Genomic DNA, 20,278 nt, shown 5'->3' with positions numbered 1-20,278 from the left:
CCACAGCGTGGCCTGCCATGTGTGTTGGACTGATGATATGTTACAATGATGCCGTCATCATCACCATGGAAGTCCATGAAATCTTGAGTTGCCTTAGATAAGATTTATTTATTTATTAAAACATTTTTATGCCGCCCCATTTGCCGAAGCCTCGGGGTGGCTTACAACAACAAGTTAAATCATCATAAATAACATTTTAAAACATATACATTAAAATAAAATACAAATATACAATATAAAATAAGCCGCCCTGGCCAGATAAAATTCAATAATATTAACATTTAAAATGCAGCTTAAATAAAAAGATGCCTTTGGAATGGATGTGAAATACCACCTAGGACCAGTGGTCCGGATGACCTCAACACTGAACCTAAAATAGCCGCTGTCCGTTCAGGTAGGCAGACTATTAGGTCATGGGGTGGGCAGTACACTAGCAAAATCCCCAGTCGGTCCTGCCAGCCAACACAAGATCCAAAGACTGTAGACAAAGTCAAAGAGTCAGACGGGGAACCTTGATCTGGGGAAGCTATTACTCAGTCTAGCCTGTGTGAAGGGGCTGGTAGGTAGCCAACTGCATTTGTGTATTCATGTATGCGTGTACGTATAGACTGCATCTGGAATATTGTGTCCAGTTCTGGGCACCACAGTTTAAGAAAGATGTTGACAGGCTAGAAAGGGTTTAGAGGAGGGCAATAAGGATGATCCAGAGACTGGAAACAAAGACCTGTGAGGAGAGATAGAAAGGATTGGGCATGTTTAGCCTCCAGAGGAGAAGACTGAGAGGAGATAAAATAGCACCCTTCAAGTACTTGAAAGGCTGTCACAAAGGAGGAGGACAGGGTCTCTTCTCGATCATCCCAGAGTGCAGGACACGGAATAACAGGCTCAAGTTACAGGAAGCCAGGATCCAGCTAGATATCAGGAAAAATTTCCTTACTGTTAGAACTGGACAGCAATAGAACCAATTACCAAGGAGTTTGTGGGCTCTCCCACTCTGGAGGCATTAAGAGGCAACTGGACAGCCATATGAAGGGATGGTTTAACTTGGAGTCTGCACTGAGCAGGGGGTTGAACCTGATGGCCCACTGGCCCCTTCCAGCTCTACTATTCTATGATTCTATGACTTTCCCCCATAAAACCTGGATAATAGGCCACTGTTCTGCTTACTTTATAGATGACAGATTGGTGCTGAGAGCAAGTTACTGTTATTGCTGTTGCTATGCAGTTATTGAATTTATTTGATGCTAGCTGCCGACTAGCATCACGCTCTCTGGGCAATCATTGCAATAATAAATGCCAATAAAATAACATTGGATAAATCAATACGATTAAAATATCATAATAAATTAGAACAATATAAAATCACAAAATGTATAATTAAATAAAAATATTATATAATATGTGAAAAACAGTACAATTAGTCAAAATATTCTAAGTAGCACCATAGGCACACTGAAAATAGAAGGTTTTTGCCAGGTGCCAAAAACTCGGCAAAGTAGGCACCTGTGAAGGCTGCCCAGTGGGTCCATGAGTAACTTGGAATAAGAGCTAGTCTGGTCTGTCCTGCACTGACTTGTTCTTAGCGCCCTTTTTGATGGAAGTCCTCAGAGTTGGTTTTGCTCTCAGCTAGTACAGTCACTCTCGGTTGTGTTCAGAAGGTCTCAAGCCAGAAAGAGATCTCAGAAGTGCTTAACCTCAGACCCCTTCTGCCCTAAAAGAAACCTCTAACATTGTCCTCTTGAATCTCTTCACAGGAGTCTGTGTCACCGATGGCCATCAGCCATCCGTTAATGCTGGACAACTGAGCAAAACATTAACTTACGAAGATGAAGTTTTGAAACTTGTCTATGAAGGTGGAGACGCCTGCCCAGCAGATCCACGCTTGAAGTATAAGAGCTTTTTCAGTTTTGTGTGCTGGCCTGATGCTGGGCCTGGAAGCAAGCCAGTCCTTGTCTCGTTTAATGAGGCGACATGTGCCTATTACTTCTCTTGGCACACTGCTGTAGCTTGTGAAGAAGAGAGTGTGGTAAGGCCATTGCCAATTTCATCAAGTCCTTTTACTGAAAATGGTATTTTAAGTTGGGGAAAGCAAGTATTAAAATCTTCCACTTTCAAAGAAGGTTATAAGGAAGTGCAAAATTGATAATATTAGTTCAGGCTTCTTCACTTCCTGCCTTCCAGTTAGATGTTTTGGACTTCATCTCCCATCATCTCCCAACCAGTTTAATCAGTGGTCAGGAAGGCTAGGGGTTACCATCAAAAGCATCTGGAGACCAGAAAGCTGAGCTAAAATTGTTATCTTCCACATTTTGTTGCACAGTAGTTGTTCTCCAAAGAGGGGCAAAAGTGTTCTGACAAGCAGTTAAACAGGGCCAGTAGAATTTCTACTACCACATAAGGAGCTGCGAGTCCTGCCAGCTGTATTTCTAGCCACTAATACTGGCACAGGGCAGACACAAGGTGCCCACGGGGTTTAAACAGTGTTCAAACTAATCTTAACCAGATTAACATGATGGGATGCAGTGGTCCAGGAGCAGGGCCAATTTGCGTGCAGGAGGGCTCAGTGATGTGGGTGTACGCAGGCCCACACTGCTCTCCAGGGGGAAGGGAGGTCTACACTCTTGTGCATGTTGCGTTGTAACACCCAAGTTAGGAAAAAAAAGTCTTAATGATAGATGAACTGTGGGTTTTTTATATGACAGTTTCATTATGCTTTGAAAAGAATCATATTGTCAGAGCCATATTCATCTGTGCAGCTGAGGTGTTCTGAAAGATGGACTAAGCAAATCTTGTAGCTTTTGTTTGGACCCATCAATTATCTGCAGAGTCATATCTGGCTGCATTTACAGCATCTCTGCTAGCAGTGTGTTAAGTCAGTTGCTTTCACTGGTCTGCACTTCCAAGCACATGTATCTTGTCTAGAAGTAGGAGTTATTTTGGCTGCAAGTGTTCGAATAGATGGAAATCAGTCTTCTAAGGGAAGATCCAAGTTGAGACGAATGTAGTGTGATAGAAGGGAAGAAACCCGAAGAGGAATAGGGAGCCTTATAAACAGTTTGCATTATTTTCAGTTTTTGTTAGCTATGTGCTGTTTTGTGAATCTTCTTCTTCCTTTCCTCCAAACAGGTGGAATGCACAGTTACAAATGGCAGCACCATAATTGACCTCTCTCCTTTGAACTATCCAACAAGTTCCTATGAGACATATGCTAACTTATCCTCCCTTCATCCAGACTTCTATATTAGAATTTGCCAGCCTCTGAATTCCATCAGAGATGTTAACTGCCCACCTGAAGCAGCTGTCTGCATGGTTCCCATTACTGGTTCTCCTGTAGTAAGTGTTGCCACCAGCCTGACTTGAGCAGTCACTTGCACCAAATGCTGGAATACTGGAGTGGAAGGGTGCTGTTGCACCCCCACCCTGCTTGTGGGTCTCCTGGGGCACCTGGTTGGCCACTGTGTGAATAAAACGCTGGACCAGATAGGATTCTTGGTCTGATCCTGTGCGGCTTTTCTTGTGTTCTTAATTTCTTTGCCAAAAACATTTGTGTTTTGAGAATACATACCTAGTACGGTGCCTCGTTCTAATGCTTTACTCTGGAAGCATCTCTCTCTGGCCAAAAATGCTGGTTCTGTGTAGCATATTTATAGTGCAATGAGTTCTGGTATGCTGGGGCAAAACGGTAGATAGAGTTAGTTACTTGCATCTTATCCTCCTTGCAGCCTGCATGTGAGTAACTCCTGGGAGTTTTTGGAAGAATTTCTCATAAAGCCTGTGTCTACCATTGCACTGAGTCTGCCAGCTTTGTTAGCAGCTCTGAAATAACCTGCCTTGGTTCCGGCACTGCATTTCTAAAGCTTTCCTGTGCATCTGTTTATCCACTTGACACTGGAGAAAAGGTGGAAAACCATGAATAAGCCTCCCTTCCCCTGATCCACGTGCCATGAGGTGGTGGCATTCTGGATGCTTTCATTTGAGGTCGGGGAAGACAGCTTTTTGGAATGCTATCTTAACTTAAAAAAAAAAATCTTGTCTGCAGTTAATGATCTCCCTGATGGTGCTAGTTTTTCAATCTGGGTATTCTCCAAAAATTCAGTAGCCTCCCTTTAATCTCATGTAGTATATTGAGCCCAAAATCATTGCCTCCTAATTCTTGTTAAACTGTACTTATATTTACCGGCTTGTCAATATCTTTCATTCCTGTTTCCAGCCCTCACAGTCAGTATCCCCAGATTTTGATCAGGTAATCCCTTGCACGGTTGTGCAGAAGTTTCGGAATGCCTTGGTTCTCACTGGCACTAATAGAACTTGCTTGTTGAAAAGCCAGATCAGGGGCACATTAAAGTATCATAACAAATTTATCTTTTCAATTTAGGACATTGGACACATCACTGCACCTCCCAAGCTTAACACAGCAACAAATGAAGTTTATATTACTTATGACAGTAGCACTCCATGTTCAGAAGATAAAAGTCTCAAGTATTCGTCCCTCATTGTCTTTCATTGCAACAGAGGCGAGAATTTGGTAAGAATTTTCTTACTTTGTTCACTGCCAAGCCTGTAGAGAGACGTGGGTGGAAGTCTTTGTTCTGGAAGAAGAAATGCAAAAACATATTGGGAAAAGGATGATGAAATCTATTCCAAACACTGACTTGCAAGATACAGTGAGAGTCAGGTGTGGGCTTGTCATGGAAAGTCCCTCTATCCACTTCAGTTTGATGATCTTTCAGTTACTTATCCATCTCAACATGAATCTTCGTTAACTATGGCACACTTGCTGTAGTTGACGTAATTTGGATTCCTCTCCATCCAAATAATAGATCTGATGGACTACTTGCAATAGAGGGTGCTGGTTCCTTTGTGAATGGAGACCAAAGCCTGTGTTTTCTGAGACTGTTCCTAAGACACCTGCAGGGTCTAACTGTATCCCTCAGCCCTCCAAACAGAACCTCATCCAGAAAGAAAATATGTATAATTTTCTGCTGTTAAAAGATAAAGATTTACAAAGCACTTGGTTATTTTGATGAGGAATAGTGGTCAGGAAGGGGGTGAAGGTTCAGGCTGGGAGCAGGATATGGAGCAGCAGATATGGGGGAGGGACAGAGAAATGTTGAAGACACCAAATCTTCTTGAGACACACAAACTGTTGACTATCCACCAGATTTCTGGCATTTGTGAGATCTTGCTTGAAAACTTGTCTTCAGATTTCCTCTCCTTTTTGCTCTGGATAGCAGGTTCCTTGCCTCAGCATTTGATGCATTTTGCAAGACCATTGAAAGTCTAGGTGGATGAGCGCAGTCCTCTTTAAAACCAACTGCATGCACCTGCTTATGTTTTCAACACCTTGGCTTATGTCTTGATCAGCTTAAGGTAGAATCCTATGCTTATTGAGACAGAAGAAAGACCTGTAGCTCCCAGCATGCTCCAGGGAGCTATCCTGTCAGAGTCGTGATGGGACGTATAGGCCTCCTGCTCAACATGTGCAGGACTACACTTTTAGTCAGAATTTGTTTATTTGAATATTTACTGAAGGACTCTCAGGGCAGCAATTCTTGCAAGGCACTGTACAACAATAAAAGACAGTAAAGATCACAGTGTGCTCATCACACTGGTAAAAACACAGTTAAAAATGAGCCTAACATCAGCAGTGCTGGCAAGAAGCTATGCAGACCGCATAAAGCCCTTGATCAAACAGCACCTGACGCAAATAGACACGCTTGCTTAATGTGGTCTGACCTTTAGCATAAGCTCGCAGCATGCCCCTACTTTATTTGCTTGCTTTTGAAGAGACTTTCTTTGGAATAGCCTTTTTTTAATAGCCCTGTCAAGCAGTCCCTTACCAAATTTGTTCATGCGGATGAAGAAAAATATAGGATTTGTGCAATTGAATAAGCAGAAAAAGCTCCCCTCCCCACTCCAAAAGAGCAAATTTCAGCGTGCATTTAATTTCTAAAGGTAACCATCATTCATATGAGTATCTTACCCTAGCTAGTTATCTGGTTTCTCCGATCTAAATCTTGTTTGCATTTTGCTTGCAGGGAAAACCCAAAATGATAGAGCAGTCAGCCTGCAAATACATATTTGAATGGAGCACCCCATTGGTATGCCCTGATAAAGTCGCTGTTTCAGGCTGCTCTGTGTCTGATGAACGCTTGCACTACTCCTTCAACCTATCCAGTCTTTCTGGAACCCTTTACAAGGTGATGTATTGCCATGACCAGCCAGGGAGCTGCATACCTGGTTACTGCTTTCCCATCAAGTGAAGTCGAGCATGCTCAGCTATAGAGACCGTCACTCTGGGGGTAGATCCCAGGCTTGGCATGCAGCAAGTCTCAGGTTCAGTCCCAGCACCTCTAGTTGGTGTTCACAGCATTACACCCCCTTTGTGGCAGCTTCTCCTCCCTGAATAGTATCCAGACTTGCTACTTCAGGCTGCTGTTGCTGTTCCTGGACAGGAACCTCCTTATGTGTACAGTTTGCACCTGTTCACTTTTAAAAGCTTTCTAAACTAGTTTCTTGGGGTACTTTCCCAGGTCACCTACAGTATGGACCTCCATCTTCTAGGAGGGAAGCTCCTGATTGGAGCATTTCCTATATTCCTAGGTGGAACAGAAGGAATGCAAGAGAAGCCACAGGCATATCACCCTTTTTGTAAAGAATGGCACATGGGAGCAACAGGGTGGGGGAGGGACAGCTACCTTCTCAAATTACAATGGGAGCGCAGAATAGTTGAAACTGAGACTGCCATCCGACCCCAGATGGCAGCCAATAAATGCATTATCTGCAGCAGTCCTCTTCACACATTTCCTTGCATCTCCATTAAGCAGCTGTGCAAGCCTTGACCGTTTCCGCTCCCCATGTACTGACCCTTGATCTATGCGCGTGCACTTCAGCATTGCTCTCATACCCTGTGTGCAATTCAGTAATGGTCTGGCCTCGGCTGCCCCCACAGGTCCCATCCGGGGGCAAGTTTTTCCATCTAGGGGTATGTTCCGGTGCCACGGAGGTGCCCCAAGGAAAATGCAGAGACGCAGCAGTATGCCTGGTCTCCGGCAACAGTGCCGTCTCATTTGGCAACAGGAAGGCAATGTGGATGGACTACTGGCACGAAGAGGAAGCCGTCGTTGTGCGGTACAAGAGTGGTGATGTGTGCCCTCCAGGTACGGCTTCCTTCCAAGGAATCACAAGGGGTTCTCTGCTACCTCTGGGGCAGTACTTAAGCCTGTGCATCTAGCTACCTTTTCCCTCTCACCAAAGTTGCAGGGCATGGATCGAAGACAGTGACACCCAGAGCAGTCTCAGTGAAAGTTCACGTGAAGACCAGGGCATAAGTGCTCTCATCCAAAACAGGCTTCACATGGGAAATTATCAGTCATCGACTGCAAAAGTGGTCACTGTGGGCTGTTGTGTTTCCTAATTGCGGGTGGTAGCGGACACCCAGGGCAACAGCCTGCTCATGAAAGGCGCGGTTCCATTGCACCTTTCGTTGTTGCAGAGGTGCGATTCACAGCATGCTTTACCCCCTCCCACTTTTCTTTTTACAGTTACTGAAATGGGCGAGCGTTGTGTCTTCCCTTTCCAGCACAAGGGCAAAAGTTACGACACGTGTATTACAGAGGGACGTGAGCGGCCCTGGTGTGCCACTACAGACAATTTGGAACAAGACCACAAATGGGGGTTCTGTGTAAATGGTAAGCGAAAGGACATGTTGCTGGGACAAGTTTGAAACTAGGGATAGAGCAGCAGCCACAAGAAAGGAAGTACCCCAGTTTGCTCACAGTTTTGATGCGCAGAAGTGATTTTCGCCCGTGCCAGGCTGCCTGCTTGCTGAGGGTGTCTGCTGAAGCCTTCCTGGTAGCTTTTGTGGTCATGTAGAGCAATGGTTTTCAACCTTTTTACAGTTGAGGACTGGCAAAAATCAAAAAATTATTTTGAGGACCGCTGAGGCAGACATAAAAAAGCATCATATTCATAATATAGTAGAGTATTTTGTGTATTAGTTTTTAAATGGAGTACCAAAATAATGAAAATTCTCTACAATAACCAGAAACTGAGCAGTAAAAATGCTAATAGAAGACCGGTGGTTGAAAACCACTGATGTAGGGCACAGCTTCGAATGGAACAGGTCCCTCTCTGGAATTCCTTGTCAGCTAACATTAGACATGCACCAGTGTGGCTCTCTTTTCAGTGTCTTCTAAAGATAGAATTATCTGAACAAGCCTTTTCTGCATGTCCATTATTGTGTTGGCATCAGCTGATTCTACAGATTTTATCATTTGTATATTTTTTTCCTTTACTGTTCACTGCTCAGGAATCTTTTTAGTTACAAAGCAGTGTATGCATTTTGTAAAATGTGAATCTTAGCAATTGTGAAAAACAGCCATGCATTAACACTGACTGGGTTCACATGCTGTGGAAAACCATCATGGGTAACCAAAGTGGGTGGTTACGTTGTGCAGACCTGGGCTGCTGCTTTAGGGTGGCTTTTTTGCCCCCAGCAAGCCACCCTGACAACCCATGGCTTGTTTCAGAGGTGGTGTTGCCTGAACCCAAGCAACTAAACCCTCTGTGCATTGCAGGCAGTAGTGAGCAAGTGGCTCAGCGGGAGTGGCAAAAAGCTGTTGCTGCGCTTGGTCAGGCCAGTGCCAGAGACAGCTGCTCCACTCGGTGGCCGAATGATGCTTTGGAACAGCCATCCCTGGCTTACTGTCCACATTCAAATCATGGCCCATTAGGGTTGCTAGGGTCTCCCCACTCTTTTCCCCCTCTCTCCTCTAGGGAGTCAGTCTGCCCCTTCTTGCATTTCCTTTAGTATTTTTCCTGATGCTGCACTAGGCTTGCACAAAGGCTGTTGAGAATTTTTATTTCTGCTTTCATGCTGTGATTTCACTACACTGAATGCTTTCTGATATTTTGCACTGAACTGCCTGGGGGACCATTCACGTAGCCTAGTTTGACTCTTCTTACAGGCCTCTAAATAAAGCATTCGCATGTGCAGCTCCATGAACCAGGAAGTTTTGCAGGCTGAGCATATAATAGGCAAGCAAAGGGCTCTCTGATGGATGTGTCTGGTCTTACCCAGTGCAGCAGTTTCTTTCTCTGCACAGATTCACCCTTCAGCTCAGCCAGGACTGTCTGTGCTTTTGTGGGAATATATGCAGAAATACCTGAAAGGTTGGTTGGCGGATGCTATAGAATCTAGGCATGGATTTACAGTTGCTTCTGTTTCATGTCCCGCAGGATCTGTGCTTCGGGAATCGACTATTATTTTCAAGTGTGATGACAATGCCGATAATGGGAAGCCCCAGCTCTTAAGTGAGACCTTGGGCTGTGCTGTAACGTTTGAATGGAAGACGAGAGTTGTGTGTCCTCCCAGGCAAATGGAGTGCAAGTTTGTTCATAAGCACCAGACCTATGATTTGAGGATGCTCTCCTCCCTTACAGGCTCGTGGATCTTTGCTGACAAGGACAGCACGTGAGTCTCTTTCGGAATTCTAATGGAAACCACCTCACCGGTTCATGTTCAGTGAGCGAACCAAATGCCACATTTGCAAGGTGGCTGCATATTGCGCAAGGGTCAAGAGGCTGGACAGAAGAGACTGCCGGTGTCGCCCTAAGATGTGCATAAGGCTAGCTTTGCACTCCTTTTCACTGGCTGATTTCTCTCCTCCTCTGTGTTTGGTACATGTAAACTGGGAGCAGATCTGTCAAGGTGACATAGGGTAGGTTCACCAGTTTAAAAGGGGCGTGTATTAGCCAGAAATGCCGGTGCCACTTGGTCTGCCCTATGGAATAGTATGCTTTGCATGATAGGAGAAGTTGTGAAGCAGGAAAGAATTTAAAGGAGAAATATGAATTTCTGCAGAAGGCCTAAAATTGACTGAAGTCTTAGTTGACTTTAATCTACAGGGCTTGGTGATGAAGCAGGTTGGTAGATCAAACATGACACTAGAGCAATATTCTTCGGCACCCTCAGAAGACAGAAACTACATTTATAACTGGAAAGGCTCCAGGGTTAAAGACACCTTAGCAAGCAAGCAAACAGCTCTTCAAGAGTTCTTATAGAGGTTCAAGGGAAAAAATGGGCAGGTATCCTTCTGAAAGAGATTACTAAAAAAAATCCTTTCTGATTCAGTTTGAAGCACCCAAGGTAGCTTACCAAAGATGGACAACCACTTGTAGGTTACCAAAAGTGGCACAAGCTGTTTAATTGGACAATCTCAGGTAGGAGGCACTTTGGCTTATGTGCCACAGTAAGGCTTGCATATGTGCCTGTTCCCTAGAAACAAAACCATACCCAAGGTATCCCCTTACTCTGCCCCCCAATACTGTTTGTGGTCCTTGCCACACCCCAGAATGGCATTGCCAGACCACCAAATTTTGGCACCTTGACGTAGTGGCAAACTGTACTCCTTGCACGCCTTGTTTTCAAGCGGACATGCAACCTTTTTGCTGCCCCATCAGTAGAATTTGGTGATGTGGAAGCAGCAAGGGTGACATCACCTCTGGGTACTTGGATTCTGTATGAGCATATGTGCAATTCCATAGGAGCATGGGATGGGGTAATGAAACACAAAATTCAGCCACCTAAGTAATGAAAACACATGTCTAATCCCTGTTACCATGAAGATATGCATTGAAGTGTGTGGGTGCTGGCTGCCGAAATCTCCAGGCTGGAGAAGCTGCTGAATACAAATGTCCAGGCTTGTGGGCATGTCCTGGCACAGCTCTTTGCCCCCCCCCCACCCACCCCCCATGGCAAGTAAAGGTAGAATAAGTTGTGCAAATTTGCACAGATTGCAGTGTTCCAGTTTTCGTGGTGTAGAATCCAAACTCGGTTAATCTGGAGTGCACTTTTCCTAAAGAGCCTTGTTTGACTGAAGAGCAGAGTAGAATGCTTTAAAAACCAATTTACTATTGAGTTGATATACTGCCTCTTCAAAATATAGAGTCAAGCTGCCTCTCTTTCCGTATTCATTTACAGTTACTACATGAATCTCTGTCAGAGAGTCCATGGAGGACCCTCAGGCTGCCCAGAGCGGGCAAGCGTTTGCCGGAAAACTAAGAACGGGGCTGTGCAAGTTCTAGGATTAGTTCATATGCAGAAATTTAACGTGACCACAGGTACAGTATATCTGTTGGAGCTTTCCCTGTGGATAGGGAAAGAAAGCAATGTGTGACTCAATAGTCAGCTGTAGAAATCCTGCCTCTGAAAGGAAAATGTGCTTGATTCAACTTGCCTTCATTCCAACAAATGTGTGTTATGTGCAATTTTATATTTCCCCTCTCTGGGGCTAGAAGTTTCCCTGAATCCTGGAAAAACCCTTTCATAGCTAGCAACCTCCTAGCCATTTTCCAAAATGTCAAGTATTGTAGAAAAACTGATGTATTAATATTGTTTTATTTTTATTTTTTGGTGTCAAAGTCTTGCTTGTGTCTTTCCTGACACTTTCTGAAATTCAAGCCAGACTTCATTTGCTATTAATTTACAAGAACTTGGTGCTTTGTTTCAGGTGATAAATTTCTTGTCAGTTACTCCAATGGCTATGACTGTCCACAAGGGAACAAAAAAGCATCAACTGTGATTGAAATGAAATGTGGAGAAACAGTTGGCAAACCAAGAATCAGTAGGTAGGTATGGGGCCAGGAAGTCCGGTCTCACTGGTGCACTTCCTGTGTTCTTTAATAAGAAAACATGTTCATTTAGTGCTGATACACTTCCTGCTGGTTAAATATTTCCTGTTAGGATCGATGAAGAAAGTTGCACCTATTACATTACATGGGAAACTCGGGCTGCTTGTGCTGTCAAACGCCAAGAAGTAAGCATAATCAATGGCACGATTATAAATCCAGCAACAGGGAAGAACTTCAGTTTGGGTGACATTTATTACAAGTAAGTAATCTTCCCTGGCATACAGTGGAGCTGGTGGAAAGGGCAGGGGTACAAAAAGCCAGCTATCTTAGTTGTCACTGGCTTCTTTTAAAAACTAAGAGTCCAATGGGGGGGGATATTTGAAGTGGGGAACCAAAGCTTCACACCTGTGTGAGGTTTCAGGTTACCTGGTGACCCTAGGTAATCAGAAATTAGGCTTTTCGGTGGGTGGACTTTGAATTGGAGAGGAGGGATTGTTGTACTTTTTCAATTTTGATCTTTAAAAGGCTTTGGAGGTTGAGAAAAGATTTTTCAGTATGCTCATTAGAAAATCTGTTTATTTTTGTGTTGGCAATCTTCATATGTGTTGAAGAGATGTATGTCTGCCAATTTAATTAAGTACAGTTTTAAGATGGCAATGTTGATGAGTAAAATCCATTTTAGTCTTGTTCAGGAGAGACATGTTTTTTAACTTTTTAAATTATTTTTAAGGGCACTTTAGCTGAACATCATTGTAACTGTGGTGCTTCCTTAAGTAAGGTGTGTTCCTACCCACAGAATAGCAAGGTGTACTTGCAGTACTTGATTTAAACACTGGGCTCCTTTGATTTATTTTAGAGCTTGCTGTTGAGACAAAGGGCATGATTAAATATATTAAATGCAAGGGCCATTGCTGAGTCCTGAATAACTCTGATTGGGAACGTGCCTGCTTTAATTTCATGAGATACGGGGATGCACAGACTAGTTTGGAGAAATGAATGGAAGGGCATTTCTGACAGGGCTTACAAAACGTTTGTTGTGGTCTGTATAGAAGTGAGAGGCATGTCATGAGCAGAGCTGGCTGGAGCTGTGGTGGGGGATGGTGGTCAGACTAGATGGCCCGGAGACCCCTTCTGACTTGCTCTGTTTCTATGCTTCTGTGTGAGATTTAGTAAGATTTTACAGATATTGGTGAAAATGGCTATAACATTCAGTGGCAGTGTAACATACCTGAAAGTATAAAAATACAGAGGCCATGCTGGATCAGACCAAAGTCTGTTCAATAGCGCATTCTAGTTGCACAGCAGCCAACCTGCTCCTTCCAGGAGCTTAGTTGGAGATGAGCCATGACGGTCCCCCTCTTGGGTGGAAGTGGACTGGAGGTTTAAGCTGAAATAATACAGACCATCTTGAATAGTGAATTCTTATCAACTAGATAAGAAGAGGTGACTGATCCTGAAGCCTTTCTTCAATAATAGAAGAAGAGAGAGCCAGTGTGGCGTAGTGGTTAAGAGCATGGGACTGGGACTCAGACGGCCTGGGCTCGAGTCCCCGCTCGGCCATGGAGCCACCTGGGTGACTTTGGGCCAGTCACAGACTCTCAGCCCAACCCACCTCACAGAGTTGTTGTTGTGGGGATAAGATGGAGGAGGAGGAGGATGTAAGCTGCCTTGAGCCCTTTGTAGGAAAAAGGCAGGATATAAATAAAAAATCAATAAAAATCGATAATAGCGGTTACATTTGTGTGGTATGAATTTATGTTCAATTTTAAACCTTCTCTTGCTTTTTCAGACTACACAGTGCTTCTGGTGATATCCGAACTAATGGTGATACCTACATTTATGAGATTCAGCTTTCTTCTATCACGGACTCAAAGCACTCACAATGCTTGTCAGCCAACATATGTCAAGTTAAAACATCAGGGACTCATTTTCGGAAAATTGGGTCTTCTAGCAAGGCGAAATATTATATCCAAGGTAAGTGCTTACCTCTCCTAAGAACAACTCATTACATTGTGGTGGCCAGGGCATTGCCTTTGTTGCTTTCCAGTATTTCAAAACTCATGTTTTTGCCTTCTAGTGAGCCTGCAGTTTTTCCGTGCAGTAGAGGAATGCCCGTCAAAGGGTTTACTCGCGGGCTCCAGAAGTGGGGGCTCCTCAGTCCAGCACCTTTCACGAAGAGTGTCATCTGCTGCCTACCCCTGGCCTAAGTGCTTCTCCACCTGCTCTCCTGGCTGCTTGGCCATGGGGAGACAGACCAAAACAAATTGCCTCCTTTATTTTCTGATTCTTTTGCCCTACTCCCTGGCCTGGCTTATGTTGAGGCTAAGGTTCTTCACTGGACTAGAGAAACTTTTCTTCTTGCTTTTCCCAGCCATTCTTGGGCTCAACAGTGAGGGTTCGAAAGACACATAAAGAAGTGGGCCCCCTGTTGGCTTGCTTCTCTTTATTGTCTTCCTAAGCTATCAAAGGCAGCTGGGAAAGGCAAGGAATGGCGAAAGAGTATGGCAAAGGAGAAGCGGTTTGCTTTGTGTATACACAGTTTTTGACATTCTGCACCCCATTTGCCCTACCAAACTGGGAACGGGTTTACAAACACACCCGGCCGTCTCTTGCTTTTCCAAACTGCAAGACAGTTAAGAGTCGAAGATGGATAAATGAAGAACCAATTCTTCACCCAACTCTCTCCTTTTCCCTTCATAGTCTTCCTCAGTATAAACAAGTACTGTGGTGAAATTCAATGGTTGGCATTAATGGCATGACTTTACTATGAGCAGGAGTCTACATAATGCACATAGTTTTGCTAATATTTTAGATACTGGCCATCTATCATTAGGCGTGCATATAAGAAATACCTGCTACGAATAGGGCCCTGACACTTAGAGGTTCAAAAGCAATTAGAACACCTTTCATTTCCTCTAAACTGGAAAATCTTGAAGTGTTTCCTCCTGTAATTTAAGCTGACCTTAAAGGCTGTAGTGAGCAGGTCTTCCCTACCTCTTTTCCTCTCCTGCAGACTTAAATGAGAACTTAGAAGCACAATCCTTTTATTAGAGCTTTACCAGTTACTGTACAGTATAAATCAAAGTAGTTTCTTAAGATGTGGGAGAGGCCTCTGACCATGTAAAGAGTTGATTCAAAACTGAAACATTCCCTCCTTCCCTTTCTTTCTCTGTACTGTGTGACAGCTATTCCCCCTCTCTGCACAAGGGCTATGCAGAACATTTAGTGCAGTGTGTATCAATTAGCAATGTACTCCCACATGGCCAAGTTTCTTCTGTAATGTCTGCTGACAAATGAGCTCCATTCAGCAAGTTTCCTGGGCAATACATTTAAGACTTGCTGCCTCAACCAGTTTTATGGCTTTAAAATCGTCCTGGCTGGAGGAATTAATGAGCAATTTTCTTTCCTCTGAGTTGCCCCAAATCGCTGCTTTCTTTAATGTGGGGCCAAAAGATGTCATATTATCAAGGCACTGATAACAGTTTCTTAGGATCTGGAAAATGTTCAACAAACTGATACAGCATGATGTGTTTAGGTACCTGGAAGACCAAGCAAAACCTTCAAGGGTTCAGTGCTATGTAAGCTTAGAGGGAAAAAATGTCTCCAACTCTCAGAGTGCTGCGTCATAGGATTATAACTAAAGCTTTGTAGATATTGGTTAAAATCGACATTTTAATCCACAACAACTTCAGTAACATTGTTGCCTCTTTTTGTAGCTCTGGAAGAGTTTTCCCCAACCTGTTCGCCTTTAGATGTTTTGGATAAAAATGCACATCAACGCAAACTCCAGAGCAGATGGGGGTTGTCATTCAGAACATCCTCAGGGGTACCAGACTGGAGAAGGCTGCTCTAGAAAGTTAATATAAATAATTTTAATCTTTTCTCTTTTTGTAGATGATGATTTGGATGTTGTGTTCACCTCCGACTCCAGTTGTGGTAGAGACAGAACAAAGACTGCATCCTCCACTATTTTCTTCCACTGCAGTCAACAGGCCAAAGAAGGCATCCCTGAATTTCTCCATGAGTCGTCAGACTGCCAGTACTTGTTTACCTGGTACACCTCAGCAGTCTGCCCTTTGCTGTAAGTCAACCCCTTGAAAATAGCAAGACTTCTGACCTCTTACCCCTCGGAATAGCAGAAGATTTGTTCACAATGGAAACATTATCTGGAATAACATTCACTGGTGTCCATAGTAATCCTCTAGTTATTTTTAAGGCAAATATAATAAACATCTGATTGACATGTCTCACTTGGAGGCAAAACTCCTTTGATTCAGTCACCTAGTAAAATGCCCAAATGTATAAACCATGGGCTTTCCAAATTATATTTTGGCAGCTTTGCCTCTAGTCTTGTTGCCCGTGGATCTTGGTTCAGCCTGGGAAGCCAACCCAACTAGTGCAACCTAAGTATTCAAGGCATCATTCAGAAGGATTTATCCATGAGCAGCTTGCAATACAGTTTTAAAAATCTAGAGGAAAGCAAAGAAAGTTTTAACACACAATCGAAGGAAACCAATGAATCAAGGGAGTGGCAAATTGCTAAAATTACCCATCCTTAAAAATAGGAACTGATGAAAATTCCAGGAAAGGTACATCTGAACCAGGGCTCAAGTTAATGCATTTGGCAGCAGGTGGACATTCTGCAGCTGGGATGCCTCTGAAGGAAAAGTCCCCTCCTCTGTTGCCCCTTGCCTTGCCTTGCCTCTGATGTGGGGGCAACTCAAGAAGGGCCTCCCTTGAAGACCATACCAGGCAGGCAGTTGGATAATGTATTACTGCTTCTTGGTTCCTGTCCCACCAGTCCTCACAAGGGACCCAGAGCAGCTAACAGTCCACATGACACGCTATGGCACATAAGCACCATTAAACTTATACCTCTGGAATTGCCATTCCATAATAAAATAACGCAAAACTCCAGTTTGAAATTGGAGTAGAAATAAATGATTTTAGCTGAATGACAACAGTATGGGACAAACGACTTGCCGCTGGAAGGGAGTGCAGCGGGGTGTTTCAGTTGAGAAGGCTCTGCCGTAGACCATGTTGTGCATGGTAGGGATGTGTGAGGAATCTGGTAGCAGGGTAAAGGCCTAGGCAACAGTTTAACCCGTCTGCCACCTGAGTAGCTGAGAGGATAGAAAGAGACTGTGACTGCTGCAGGCAGAATCTCAAATCAGGCAGAATCTCAAATCCCCAAGTGACTGCTCCTGGCAGTTTTTAGGTGTTGAAAGACCTGAGGGACCAGAAGATGCTGTGCTGTGGCTCCAAGCAGGTTCCTGTGGGGCCTGTGGCATTGACTGAACATCTGGCTGAGTGGTCTTGAAGTAATGGGGAAATTGGCTGGGAGAAGCTGGTTGCTCTACTCTCAAGAAGCACAGATAGGAACCACTACTGTGCGGGCAGGTGATTAGCACATCCTGAACCAGTTTCCCCACACACAGAATCATAGAATAGTAGAGTTGGGAGGGGCCAGGAAGGCCATGGGGTCCAACCCCCTGCTGTTGCAGGACACCAAGTTATACCATCCCACTCAGATGGCTGTCCAGTTTCCTTTTGAACATCTCTAGTGTGGGAGAGCCCACCACCTCTCTAGGCAGCATGTTTCAGATTAAGCATCCTGGCAAAAACTTATTGATAATCCTTGTATTTGATCAGTTTCAATGGTTTTCAAGCATGCTTTTGGGGTTGGATTCAAGGTCAAATAGGATCTGTTCACTCAGCGGTGCTTTTCTATCCTTTTCTTTCTGCCAGAGCCCCCCTATGGAAGGATGTGTGGAGGATCTGACAGGGGGTAGGTGGGGTGAGCATCTAAAGGATTTTCAAAGTTTAGCTCTCCAGATTCCCATTTGTCAGCTCTGTGCTGGTGTTGACCCATTACTGACAAACTTGCAGTGAAGCCAGGTGGCAGAATCCTGTCGCTATAACAGGCTGTAATTTGTGCAATTGGAGGAAAAGAACTGTAAAGGCAATTTGTATAAAATGAACCAATTCACACTAATCTGCACTCAAAAAACACTTGGTCCTTGCATGATTTGTGCAAATCACATGTTAACCACGTACTATTTTGGATTTGCACAAATAGCACAAACTTGCAGGGTTCTTTTTACTGCTTAACAAATATGCAAACCAGAGCCTGTTTGGAAGACAGACATCTGCAGGTAAATCCTCACTTTATTTACTTATTTAGGAATAAGTGAATTTTTGTATATTATTCACTCAGCTGGCTCTCTGAACAGCTTACAATCAGTAAAACATAACACAATATATTAAAACAAATTTGCATAAGTTAAACTAAACAATTTATAACATAGTTAAACAGGTTAATAAATACACACTTGGCACACTTCCTATCATTCGACCCAAAGAGTGCAGGAAATCTGCCAAGCTCAAGTGCCCCAGACTTCGCAGTATCAGTGCATCTTCGCCCCTGTGCAGAGGAGCTCCTGATGGTCTTTCTGGAATGGGACTGGCTGACTTAAAATGAATGGGTCAGCTGGACTAGATGACCTTTGGTCTGTCTATCATGGCTTTTCTTAGTTCTAAATTCATGGGGTGCTTTGCCTGACTAGAAAGACAATACTGTGCTCTGTAGATAATCTAAGATTATTTATTATACTGCCTGCAGAAGCTCTGAGACTACAAATGACAAATCATATACGGAAGATAATTTTCATAAAGGCCTTTCAGGAAGAAGTCAAGCAGTCGGTGCGCTTCTGAGTTTGCTCCTTGTGGTTCTTACGGCCTGCCTAGTGATCCTATTACTTCACAAAAAGGAAAGGAGGTAAGGCAGAAAAGGGATCTGTAATGGTTGTAAGCTTTGTCATGACTTTTGTCATTTCCCTTTGCACTGTCATGCAGTTTTTGAAATCGCATAAATGCACTTTCGGGTACATCCCATACAGACTCCATTCAGAACAATGTATCCAGTATTTACAAATTCACACTGGAATTGCTAATCAGAGTAACAGCCTTTTAGCCATAGCAGTTGCTGCCACACAACCAGCACCAGCAACCCCAAATGGCGAGACATTCATGGATACTTCTTCGTTTCTTCACACAGCTGTTCTTTTTACTGTGGCCAAACAGTTTTTCCTCTGCTCTAGCATCAAGGCAGTTTTCTCTCCTCCTTCAACTCTTTCCTCAAAATTATCTATTCCTACAGTCCTTTTCCTAGAATGCCAGCTCTCTTCCACCACTTCTCTTCCCCTCCCCCATTTGCTTTTCTGTTACAGCCAATAACATTTCATCAGGGGATCATGCTTAGGGAAGATGCCCAAGTTCATGACAAAATCACAGCAAGTTGGTTTCCCCCTTGCATGTTTTCGCTTGATTATTTTTTGGGCAATACTTGTGTTGGGTGCTGAGTGAGTTTGCTCCAGGTATAAGTTATTTCACTCCACCCAAAAGTCCTGCAACATTCCTCTAAGGCATTACAGTGACAGTATGAGCTATATCAGTGTTTTTCAACTGCTGGTCCATGGACCAGTGCCGGTCTGCCAGAGAATTCCTGCTGGTCCATGAGGGAGTTGCATCCCACTCACTGTGGACTGACACTGGGGCTGGCTGTGCGCCACCATCTTTTCCTCGGCTGGCATGGCCTTCATGGGGGTCTGCTGGTGCCTAGGGCGGGGGCAGGGAGGGAAGATACGACTTTTTGTTTCTGCGTCAGCGGTCCATGAGGGGGATTTCCTGTTTTTGCTGGTCCCCAGCTGTGGAAAGGTTGAAAACCACTGAGCTATATGAATCCACTGATTGTAAAATGTGAAGTAGGACTGGCAGCACTTAATAATGGAGCTTCATGAATGAAGCGCATATATAATAGTGAACTCAAACTATGTAAGACTAACTTTCTGTTTTGTAGAGAGACTGTGAAGCAAAAACTAGCCAACTGCTGTCGAAGAACATCAAATGTTTCCTATAAATATACAAAGGTAAATTGCTCCTCTGTGTATAGGTCTATTAGAGATTTTGCTGTCTATGGTTGTGAACATTGTGTGTGTGCAATGTTCAAATTATTGCTGCATAACTCTGCATGAGTCACTTGAGGTATAAACATCTAGATGTACTTTGAAAAAAAGAGATTTTTAAAATACCCATATAGAATGGGTATCACATAAAATGTCATAACACTCAACTGTTGAGATTCACTGTTATTCCTTATCCCTTCTCTGTTCTGGAAGAAGTGTAGGATTTTTTTCCCATTTGTCCAAACTTCATATCTGAGCCAGCTGGGAAAATACTGAGAACATATGGCTTGTGTTGGGGGATTTTAGCCAAATCTGTGGTTATCAAAGTGCTAATTTTCCAAGAAAAAAAATTATAGTATGGAAACATAGAAGTGCAGCAGCACAAGAGAAACTCCATAATGTTATAAGCAGATCAGACTCCTACAGGTATTCAACAAATTATTGAAGCAATTCCAGCTCTCATCAGTCCTAGCTAGCATAGTCTATTGTGGAGGATCATGGGGGTTGTAGGCCAAAACATCTAGGTGGCTACAAGCTGCCTACCCCTGCTTTAAAGTATGTTCCTCTGGGATCGGATAGGCAACCTGCAAATGCGCTAATTATTCATACTGCAGCTCCCATGATCTGTGATCCTTGACCATGTTTGCTGGGGCTTCTGGGAGCTGCTGTCCAGAAGGTCT

The 20,278-nt window shown here is 43.8% G+C and overlaps 1 protein-coding gene across 1 annotated transcript in view; it reads left to right on the top strand.

The window, feature by feature from the left end:
* LOC123026771 (cation-independent mannose-6-phosphate receptor-like) overlaps positions 1 to 20,278 on the top strand; it is a 70,279-nt gene that overhangs the window by 47,147 nt on the left and 2,854 nt on the right. Inside the window, exons 32-45 of the mRNA XM_044437213.1 lie at positions 1,755 to 2,026; positions 3,127 to 3,333; positions 4,376 to 4,525; positions 6,039 to 6,200; positions 6,953 to 7,160; positions 7,545 to 7,691; positions 9,241 to 9,475; positions 10,985 to 11,118; positions 11,511 to 11,631; positions 11,747 to 11,893; positions 13,424 to 13,608; positions 15,529 to 15,715; positions 18,257 to 18,412; positions 19,493 to 19,562. Of these exons, the coding sequence (XP_044293148.1) occupies positions 1,755 to 2,026; positions 3,127 to 3,333; positions 4,376 to 4,525; positions 6,039 to 6,200; positions 6,953 to 7,160; positions 7,545 to 7,691; positions 9,241 to 9,475; positions 10,985 to 11,118; positions 11,511 to 11,631; positions 11,747 to 11,893; positions 13,424 to 13,608; positions 15,529 to 15,715; positions 18,257 to 18,412; positions 19,493 to 19,562 (2,381 nt within the window). The remainder of the gene's footprint in view (positions 1 to 1,754; positions 2,027 to 3,126; positions 3,334 to 4,375; positions 4,526 to 6,038; positions 6,201 to 6,952; positions 7,161 to 7,544; positions 7,692 to 9,240; positions 9,476 to 10,984; positions 11,119 to 11,510; positions 11,632 to 11,746; positions 11,894 to 13,423; positions 13,609 to 15,528; positions 15,716 to 18,256; positions 18,413 to 19,492; positions 19,563 to 20,278) is intronic.

The sequence above is a fragment of the Varanus komodoensis genome, unplaced genomic scaffold, assembly GCF_004798865.1.
Source record: "Varanus komodoensis strain SLA01 unplaced genomic scaffold, ASM479886v1 scaffold1, whole genome shotgun sequence".
Lineage (NCBI taxonomy): Eukaryota > Metazoa > Chordata > Lepidosauria > Squamata > Varanidae > Varanus > Varanus komodoensis.
Note: the sequence above shows the minus strand (reverse complement) of the source record. Positions and strands in the feature narration are given on the sequence as shown.